This window comes from Trachemys scripta, chromosome 3 (genome assembly GCF_013100865.1).
Source record: "Trachemys scripta elegans isolate TJP31775 chromosome 3, CAS_Tse_1.0, whole genome shotgun sequence".
NCBI lineage: Eukaryota > Metazoa > Chordata > Testudines > Emydidae > Trachemys > Trachemys scripta.
The window spans coordinates 195,750,823-195,761,587 of record NC_048300.1 but is presented as its reverse complement, the minus strand read 5'-3'; the positions used below and the strand labels follow the sequence as shown (position 1 = coordinate 195,761,587).

The 10,765-nt window shown below is 41.4% G+C and overlaps 1 protein-coding gene across 3 annotated transcripts in view; it reads right to left on the bottom strand.

Annotated features, from left to right (window-relative positions):
- Nucleotides 1-3,114: 3,114 nt before the first annotated feature.
- The window catches only part of KIF13B (kinesin family member 13B), a 187,619-nt gene continuing 179,968 nt past the window's right edge, over nt 3,115-10,765 (bottom strand). For 2 of the 3 annotated variants that reach the window (XM_034766725.1, XM_034766726.1), the window contains 2 exons: nt 9,289-10,336; nt 3,115-6,594 (listed from right to left, as the gene is read on the bottom strand). In XM_034766725.1, the coding sequence (XP_034622616.1) occupies nt 6,305-6,594; nt 9,289-10,336 (1,338 nt within the window). In that variant the 3' untranslated portion in view covers nt 3,115-6,304. The remainder of the gene's footprint in view (nt 6,595-9,288; nt 10,337-10,765) is intronic. The other variant, XM_034766728.1, reaches the window with a different exon arrangement.

The following is a 10,765-nucleotide window of genomic DNA, read 5'->3' as shown; positions in this document are numbered from 1 at the left end:
AGGCTCTCCCAAGACATTTCAAAGGTTAGTGTTGATGATAAAGCAAAAGGTACTTTGACTGTAACAAGCCACACCATGGTTTACATTAGTCAGCTACTGGCACATGCCTTGAGTGTGTTGGAAGGACAGGACTGAAACCCTACTGAAGGCAGAAGGTCGTCAGCCACCCTTGAAGTGTAGCAGTAGCCCACTAATTCATAACCTAACCGTTATTGCTGAGAGTAAGATGCATGTGTTAACTCCTTAAAAGTCAGCAGTGGGAAGGGGTGTCATACAATGTATTCTATTAAGGAAAAAAAAATGCCACCAATCAAAGGATAAGAGAAAATAGTGGGGAAGTGGCTGTAAAATGAACTTTCCCTACTCTTTGGATATTTATAGTATTTTTTCCAGGTTTCCCCTAGTCATGGGGAGCCCTCTCCATCCCTGCCCTTTCAGCAGTTTGTGGCCCAACAGCCACTTTCATCCACTTCATTATAAGAGCTAGATTTGGAATATTTAAACAGGTACTAATGGAGTCTTAAGCCAGAATAGGATGGGAGTTGACAGCAACTTTAGTCACAAGGCCTAGAGGCTGAAAGAGCAGTTGGCACTTGTGGGGGAAGGAGGAAAGGAAGTGAGTGGCTTAGGCTTCGTCTACACGGGGGGGGGGGACGCGGCGAGAGAAAGAATAGATCTAAGTTACGCGAATAATGTAGCTGAAGTCGACGTACTTAGATCTACTCACTGCGGTGTCTTCACCTTGGTGAGTTGACTGCTGCCACTCCCCCGTCGACTCTGCCTGCACCACTCGCGGCGGTGGAGTACAGGAGTCAATAGGAGAGTGCTTGGGGGTTGATTTATCGCGTCTAGACTAGACGCGATAAATCAACCCCCGCTGGATTGATCGCTGCCCGCCGATCTGGCAGGTACAGTAGACATACCCTTACACTTAACACACCTCCTCCAACATCCCAATCTCTTTTCACTTCCCACAGGTGCTTCAACTCCCTCTCCCCCTTACCTGTCTCAGCGATCCAGTTTACCCCAGTATATTTTCTTCATCTGTTTAACATGATGGGTGCAGGGAGTACTCTTAGGTGATGGCTACAATAGCAGAAGTCTAGTTATGTTGACCCTCGATCAACATAGCTGTGCTGGCAAAAGCCCTTAGTATAGATGTAGTTACACTGCCAATTCTGTGCTCATGCTAGTATAGCTTGTTCTGCTCAGGGAGAGCAGATGTGTAGTTTTGCCAGTATAAGCTTTGTCCACGCTAGGAGCACTTTGCCAAGACAGCAGACCAGTATACTTATTCAGGCAAAGTGTTCCTAGTATAGACATGGCCTTAGAGAGGAGATCTCAGCTATGCATCAGTGGAAGTTGGTGCATGGCTGTGATGTCAGAGACCCAACTGGCACGCAGTGTTGGATGATCCAGCACCAGACTCAAATCAGAACCTCTCAATGATTTTGTGGTCTGAACAGGTAGCAGCTGCTAGAATCAGACTCAGTGACTCTACAAGTGAGAAATTAGGAGTGGGTAGCTGCTAGCGTCAAAGTCACCCCCAAAGCACAGAAGGAAGTTGTATGTGTGTCACTGGCTCCAATCAGCTTGTATTTAAGTCAGTCATTAATGATATCTGAGGTTTTCTTTGGTGGGGTGTGTGGGTTTGAGCAAGGTGGACAGCACAACCAAATGCATGTAGTAGGAGCGGAAGTTTAGAGAACAAAAAGATGAATAAGGAAAAAACAGAATGGAGCAAGACACTTGTTGTTTGTAATCACAGCTGATCAAGCCGTTTGAATCCTATAGTGTGAATCACCTACACATTTACTTTAAACTATCATTTTAAATTACTGAAAAGCTACACACAAATGCTTCAGGCTAGTATAAAACTAGTCCCCTCCATTGGATTGGGTAAAGTCTGACGTAAAGATAAGGCACTGTTTAAATATATATTTTGTGCAAAGAACTAACAGTACCAGTGTAATGGCAACACAAGATCCCATGGAAGCTTTTCCCAGCCCCCAATGAACCCATCACACAGAAAGTTTTAATTTCATATAAATTTGCCTGTCTGATATGTAATAACCCAAGCTGGATTCTTGATTGAATAACCTTAGCTGGGAATTGGTCCTGCTTTGAGCAGGGGGTTGGACTAGATGACCTCTTGTGGTCCCTTCCAACTCTGATATTCTATGATTCTATGATTCATACAGAACACAAAAGAAAAAGATGATGAACATTTTAAAGTCAGCGACTGAGTGCATTTGTTTCCTGATGAGCAGCAGGTATAGAATGGGATTCAACCCAGTTCTGAGTCACTGACAAATTCTACCTGCTCTTAAGGACTCTGTGGCTACACTACTGAACACAAACTTATCTTCATTCACTTTCCCACTAACAGAACATGTATTACAATTAGTGTGAATCAAGGCGCTCAAGAAGCCGAAGGTGATATTTCAACAAGGAAAAGGTCAAGACACCATGGGACAGCTGAGCTCTGATATCTTCTAAATAACACAGTAGAAAGTCTTGGCTTTGTTTTAAAAAACACAAGGATTCTTATGGCTGAACTGGGACAAAAACAACACATTTCAACCGCATAAAACATTGTACCATGTGCAAATAAAAGGATTTATCTAGTGGTTACCACACATTTAGACCATTACATTTTCTATTCTCTCTGAAATCTTAAATATGCTTTACGATTTCTAGAAACCCAGAATCATTCAAAACAGACCTACTGAACTTAAAAAGAAAACTTAAAAATGTAGCAGAGACATTACAGCAAATATTTGCTACAGATGTTTAATGCAGGAGCCATACCTTTTTTCCTGTGTAAAGTGCATGAAAGTCTTGCGAAAAATGTGCATAAAGTTATTTAATGCAACCAGCCTCAACTACGAATTGTTCCAGCACAATTTAATAAGGTTTTTTTTATTGCTTTCATGATTTTTTTAGGGTATGCTTGGCCAACGTGAGGGTGGACAGAGCACTGACCTCAAACTCCTTTGAGTAAAAAACTATAATGAGATTTAGGAACTAACATTAGGACAAAGTCTGCTTGAGGAATGTCAACAGGAGGAGGATAATGGAGTTTGAGAGCTTCTGGTAAGATCCTCTCCTTGATTTTTTTTTTTTTTTTTTTTTTTTAAAGAGCTTATAACCAGCAGTTGTAAAATGAAAATGATCTGGGTAGGAAAAAGTTCATCTGGAATAAATTATTGGGGGGTAGGGACTGGAGTGGAATTGAACAATTCAAACATCAGTGTGGTGAAGATAGATCTATATCTATCTATATACAAAAAAATCAATGGGTGAAATCCTGGGTCCACTGAAGTCAATGGATATTAGACTATTGACTTCAATGGAGCCAGAATTTCATCCTAACCATCTACTGAAGTCTGAGAGTTCTGTCACTAAAACACAGCTTCCTTATTCAAGATGAACTGTTGAGGAGAGCTCTCTGGGCCTTCCTAAAACTGGTGTAAGGCCTTGTCCAAAGTAGGCTGAATATATGCTATCAACAGCTATGTTTAAAGCACACTGTACTAGCACAATTTCTGCTATTGTATAACCCTACTGATATTTTGTAGCATAGTTTTGTAACACGATTAGGAAAAATATCCTGTTCATACAGGTTAGGGTTACCAGGCCAAAGCTCTAGTGGGTGGCAGAGTTTCTACCCCAGATCTTGATCCTTCAAACACTTCAGTAATGTCACTCACAAGCTAAAGTGTTTACACAATCAGAATCACAATGTGAACGTGGCCAAAAAGGAATGCATACTAGGTAAAATAAATAATGAAATATTCACCCAGCTTCCCTTTGCTTGGTCCCCAAATACTAGTGAAAGCACTGGATCAAATCTATGAAGATCAATCATTTAACATATAAAATCTTCACAGAGACAGACCGTGTCGGTAATATATGATGGGGCAAGAGAAAAGGGAATTAATAGAGGGTTAATAGAAAACATGGCTCTACCATTCACAACACTGTATGCTCCAAATAAGGGACCAATAAAAAGGACAAATTAGGATTTTCCCAATTCAATAAATGAAATGATGAGATTAATAAAAGCTAAATCAAGAAGATGCTTCACGGTAGCCAGCCATCTGTACCCATATTGGAAGAATAAAAGTGAAGCTCATTTGGAAAAAATGATTTTAGAGAGTTTTATAATGCCAGGCAGTATTATGAGAAGTTACATTGGTTAGAGTGTACTATCTCATTGCAGAGTATTATAAAACTGATTAATAAAATAAATTATGTTATTGTTGCAGGTCATGTGCTTATGAAAAACAGTTATTCCTAAAATTAAATTCAGGATTTAGCTTCTCCAGTCTTCGTTGCTAATTTCCCCATGTTTTCAGGCTTGAAAGGAGAGACATAGAAAAAGCTTTCCAACACTAGTCTAGTGGGTGGCAAACCCCTCTCTGACAACCCGTGTTGCAGCTTTGTGCAGGGGAAGAAAAAAGTTGTACATTTATGAAAATCTTAAAAATCTGCCTGTACATTTAAATTCCTTTACAAAAAACTTAGAAAAGAGCAGAACTATACAATGCTGATAGGAATGTACTAATGCTTGGAAGCATTTAGAATGCTGTATTCTGACCCATTCCAAATTTTATTCCAACTACTGATTAGTTTCTATTTTAATTTTTATTCCTTCTGCATAAATTGATATTAATTACAGTCAATCAGCATAATTATCTCCTGCACTAAGCATCCCTACCTCCTTTAAAGTTTACTTTGATGACAATGTATGTTTCCCTTGGATACCTGAACCAGATGGCTAAGGCACTTAGACACATCTGTGCAGCATGAGAGAGGCTGGATACATATTAAGTTTTAACCATTAATTTAGCATCCTGAATGTTCCTCACATAGATTATAAACATCTATTGCTCAAAATTTCTAGTCCCTCACTGTTTACTAAACAAAGTATAAGAAGCTCTGTATATACTGTACAATTAAGTCTTACTTTTTTCTTTACGTAATTTGTTAGAAAATATCTATATATGCCACAGGAAATTAAAAACTAGCGAAGGTCACCAAAGATAAAATCAAGTTTAAAAACAACAAAAGCCAGCCCAGTTCTCCCACCCTCCAGAAAAATGTTAGTTTTGAGGAAGAATGTGCAACCGTTCCAATAAAGTGATTTTAGGAGCAATCTCAAGAGGGTTTTGCTGGCTAGGCAGGGAGGCTATTCAGTATGACGCTAAATAGAGCGCCTATGTGCAATGACAGGCAGTGGGCGATTGTGAAGCGCAAGTATTTCATATTTTTTAAAACAATAAATAAAAATAAATACAACTGGATCATTCAGTAGGGGAACAACAAGCTTTCACTTTACGAAATCTGGTAAAATGCAAATGCCAGTGAAGGTTGTGCATGGTGCCCACATCTTTCTTTGTGAGTACGTCACCAACAGGCAGTACAGACAGAACTGGAAAAAGCTGTTATAAATACTGTAGCACTTTAGAGAACGCTGATATCTTTGCAAAAATCCTGAAGACAAACTAAAGAAACAACGAGAGCAATATTCCCCTGGGTCCAGGGAGGAAAGGAAGGTGAACAGATTCTATGTCCTGTTAAAATAATAACTACATTCTATTTAGTGGGTTAACTAAATTTGAATATGCCTTTAAAAAACAGGGATCAAAAGCCACTGATAGGGAAATCAATCAAACCATTGATTTCAATAAGAGTAGAAAGACACGAACATTATTCAAGATAGGCACTGGTTCCAGGTCATGTAACCAAGTTGATTATTTTTGTTCTGTTTCCTTCGCAATATAACTTCTTTCTTTTTTACAACTGTATCCGTTTCTCATTATTGCCTGATACAGACACAGCTTTTCCAAAAGGATGGAGCCTTGCATGCTGTATTTTGATGTTTACAGAACTGCCATCCATGTTTAAGGAAGTATAGATGTTGTGGATTGGGAAATCGCTCCAGTTAATTTTTCGCAGCTGCTGGAAACTCATAGAATACTTTGAATCACTGATCTGGCAGTTCATTCTGTGAATGACTTAAAAGCAGCACCATTAAACTCCCTCCCACAACCTTCACTATTTGAAATAAGCCACACAATGAAGTGTCCCAATTTGTGTCAGGAGCCTAAACACACAGATCCATCACCATGACAAGGCAAAGATATAACATATCAGCATCAAAAGTAGAGAAAAACTCCTTCTTTAGTGTTTGCCAGAGCTAAGTTTACCAGGTTGGTTTAACGTTGCAAGCACATCCACTTCGGTGACAGCTTCACAAGCTATTTTCGAACCAGCTTGTGGGGCCTGAAAGCCTCGTTCAGTTAGCCCAAGATTTCCTGTTCTCTGCGTTCTTCTGGATCTTCTCGGGTTGGAGAGCAGATCCTTCCATTTTGGCTAGGGCTGTCAGTGATGTCAGGCTGGAGGCGGAGCCTGAGAAAGTGTTGCTTTTCCGGTTCTCGGGCGTAGCTCCCCCTTGCAACCTAAGCCCAGCACTCCGCCGTCTTGCTGCTCCGGTGGCTTTTCCCACTCTGTTTGGTTTCACAAGGAGCCCATAGCCTGGGTTGCATTTGAAGTACTGCCTTCCTCCAATGGAGCCATCATTCTTACCTTTAACAAGAAAAAGAAAGATGCTACAAAAGGAATTTCGCCCTCGTGCACATATTTACTTATGACTACCCCTCATTTTAGAGAATCACTGGAGTCATCTGTAGGTCATTATAGCAGTGATCAGAAAGGATTCCATAAATTGACCTTCAGTTCATGGCACACCCAATAAAACTGAGTTATAAGCCAACACACTAAACTCCTGAAATCAGGTAGAAATGAATGCCGGGTAGCAATTTTCTGGAGATAATCAGTATGGAACTGAATGGGCCCATTAGCCTTTTTCTACCCTCCATCATCTAACGTATCTATTGTGGCCTGATTTTCAGACTCCGTGATAGACGGAAGTCAAAGGAAGCTGTAGGTACCATACCTTAGCACCTCTAAACATCAGGCTATTTGATTTTATTATTGCCAGTGCCATATCCACCCTCTCCATTGCAATCTGTCCACTACACAGGGTATTGCAATGCAGCTCCAAAATGCTCTGTTCCAGAAACCTGGACAATTACTATTATCCAAGAGGTTCCATTTGCCAAGAACTATCATGGATCATCAGAAGCATCCTTTCATAGCACATGCTTCACCCTTTTGTCTTGACAGTTTCCCCTCATCCTAAGCACTCTAGTGCCAGATCACTTGGCCACTGGTGGGTACGTATGGTGGGTGCTGAAATCCCATGAGGTGGAGGATACAGCATTCTGCTCAATCCACAGTTTACTGTGACAAGATACGAACCTCTGTTCCTATTTCTTAAATTAAATTTTATAACAGAGAGGTGAATTTACTTTAGAAATAAACTATACTCCAACAGATGGGAGACATGAGATGAAATTTCCCCCACATATAGGGGATAGGGCAATCAAAACAATCTTTTCCCCTGACAGTCTGGCAGACAATCATCAGCCATGTGTGAAGTAATGTACAAGAGCTTCAAGGAGATGAGAGACTGATTGGGAGCAGGGGAAGCAAGTTAACTCCCTAGCATGTGGTATTGAAGCTGGAAAAAAGAGGCTTATAAACGGGGGCACATGGACTCTTATAACTGACAGTTGGGGCTGGACCTTTGACAGAAGTCAGAACCACAGATTGCTCTTTGGGACACGTAAGCTGTGGGTGTCTTTTCTGTAAAACTTAAGCCGAGAACACTGTATCTGTTTAGTTTTTACCAAGCATAAATCCAGGTATGTTGAGACAAATACTTTATTTGGAATCCTCTTCTTTTTAATAAGCATTGTTTTATTGAAAGACCTGCTGTGTGTCTTGTGAGATGAGAGAGGGCAGCGTCACCCAGTCTAGTCTCATAGGAGAAAGGCACCAAGGCAACCACTTGGAGGGTAAAGTTCTGGAACCTAGATACTCCACTCTTCGTGGACAAAGGCATGGTGAGGGGTCCACTATTCCCATGACTGGCAAAAGATGAAAGTGTGAAATTTGCCAGGGGAGATCAAATAGGACAGAGGTGGAGGTGGCTTATTGGTAACACCAATTCTACACGTTCATTTGTATGTTTACAATCTATAAAAAGAGCACCCATGCGGTGCCCTTAGTAAATGTTAAAAAATTAGATTAAACAAACATGGTTGTCAATTCTCCCAGATCAAGTTAACCCAATGACAAAAAATATTGACCCCTTTTAATACCTAGATAGACTAGATCAGCATCACTCACCCTAGTCAACATCCATCTCCTCTTGGGCAAAGGAAAAAAGGTGCACCTTGAAGGCTAATAAACTTGGGCTGTTATGGCGCTGAGGAGGAAGCAAATTCTAAAGGTTTGGGGCCTTAGCATAGAATGTTCTGCCCGCCAATCCCCTATCTTGTACCTTTATCTCATTTTTTTCAGACCACTCATGCTGGGGCCACCATATCCATATCCTCAACACACTGAGAACTGCTTGAGACCTACACATATTAACAGGCCTCCAGCAGGAGCAGCATCTTTTCCTCTTCACAGAGAAGCTTGCATCACCAGCAGCATCTTTGGAGGTCTGATGTTGCTACTCCTGACTGATCGGCACTTTTCAGATTGGAAATTGAACACTCCTCCTCTTCCCCCATTAAATGATCGAGTCTATTCCCTGGTGCTCGGTGCATGATTACTCCATGCTTTTTATATATATATATATATATACACATATACACACACACACCCCTTGTGTGCTTTTGTGGTCCAGTTTTAAACAGCTTGGGAGAGATTATCCAACAGTTTAATGTACATCTCAACTTCTATTTAGTCCAAATTTTCCTTTCCTCCTTTGCATTCCATGACTCCTGTTGCACTCACTCTGGTCCTCCCTAGGAAATTCCTCTTTCCTTGAGGTTTATACATTTATATACTTGTAGATTGTTAGTATTGGGCTTTGCAGGGGAAGGTGAGGATTAGCAGTTTGAATGATTCATCAGGACACAAGAAACCAATACATTATTGAGGAGAGGGGGCTATGCGGTGAGATCAGAGACGGTCTACATTGGCAGGGGCACACTGGGCAGACACATGTTAGTGAGAGACAGACTGAGGGAGATTCCAGTAATCAAGGTGAGATTTTTTTTCTTGAATATCTAATCTACATAGCCTAAAACATTTCCCCCGATCATGAGTCCTCCCAGGTGTCATATGTAATCTGCCTGTTATGAATAGATATCCAAAGCTGTTTAGTATTTATCACATTGCAACCTGCCACAGAGCATATCTTACCTGAAGGCAAATCGAGTTCCACACCAACCCATGTTCCCTCTTGAAAGTCAGTTGGGCCAACATATCTAATTGTGCCTGTCTTATTTGTGCCAACAGTGACATACTCTCCCTCTTTTAGCCATTCTGGGATTTCATTGGCATCTTCAGAATCAGAAGCCGCTTCCAGTTTTTCATCAGCTGTCTCCGCACCATTATGGCTCAACCCTTGTGCAGTCACCCGGTTCTTTTCTCTCTCCTCTTCCTCTGGGCTTGAAGAGCACCCAGACTCTCCCCCCAGCATGCATGTAAAAGATTTGAGCTCAGATGTCCTGACTTTTTGGATTTTGAATGGAGAGGCTGTAGCGCTGGGCTGGGACAAGAGGTCAGGCTGAAGCTGTGGTTTGGAAGCTCTCAATTCTGAAGTAGAGGCGGGCTTTGTGTGGTCCTTTTTCCTGGCAGCTTGTCCCACTGACTCTCCAGTTGTTGAAGCCATTAGTGGTTTGGTCAGCAGCTCCTTCTTTGGGATGGAGGTAGAAACGTAGCTTTTCGCATCAATGGCTACAGAGGCAACATCTCGTTCTTCACTCTGAGTCACAGGGGAGACAAAGGACTTGGACTTTAGATGCTCATTACCATTCACGTTGCTGCTGTCCTTAGGTCTCTCATGGGCAGTGCTGAGGTCAGAAGCAGCTTGATTATCTCTTTTAACAGCAGGGTAGCCCTCTGAAGTGCACTCTGTCTGCATTGAAATGTCAGTAGCAGAAGTTACCTGAACAGCTGGGGTGGGTGGGGAGATGTTGCTCACTGCAGACGTTTGGCCACCTGTCTGAACAATCACTTCATTCCATGCAGTGAGCGCTTCAGACAGAGTTGCTGTTGAAACACTGTGAGAAAAGTAACCACTTGAGGCTTCACTCAGGGGACTTGGAGGGCCCTCTTGGGAGTCCTGTGCCTGAATGTCTGCGGTGTGCTGCTGTGAAGGCACTTTGGGCATCTTTTCTTGGTTCTTTTCTGCCTCTGTAGCTTGCCTGGCCATTTCAAATGGTTCTTTCCCCCCTTCTTGGTTAATCTGAAAAGATGACAAGTATGGGTTATGGTATTCAAAACATCTGGGCTGATAATGCTGACATATGGCCTTCTGAAACTATCTAAACCTCTGGTTTATCCAAATCCCTGCACATTTGCAGAGCTGGACTGGTGCTTGTTGATTTATAGCCATCTTTACAAACCTGGTGGGATTATCAGTGCATTTCTTCCATTAATAAAAAAATAGTGTCCAGCAAAAGAAATACGTTCCCCAATATTTACTGAAAAATTATTTATATCACAGGAATGGTCATTTGCCTTTTGAACGTCAGGATTTATTTGAAATGTGAAACAGCCATGATCTATAAGTCTCTTACAGTTATTTGGCTTAACTCAGGATTGATAAATCATGCATTTCTAAGTAAACTGTCATTTATATCCCCGTTTCCAAATGCCATTCCCCTCTCAATAC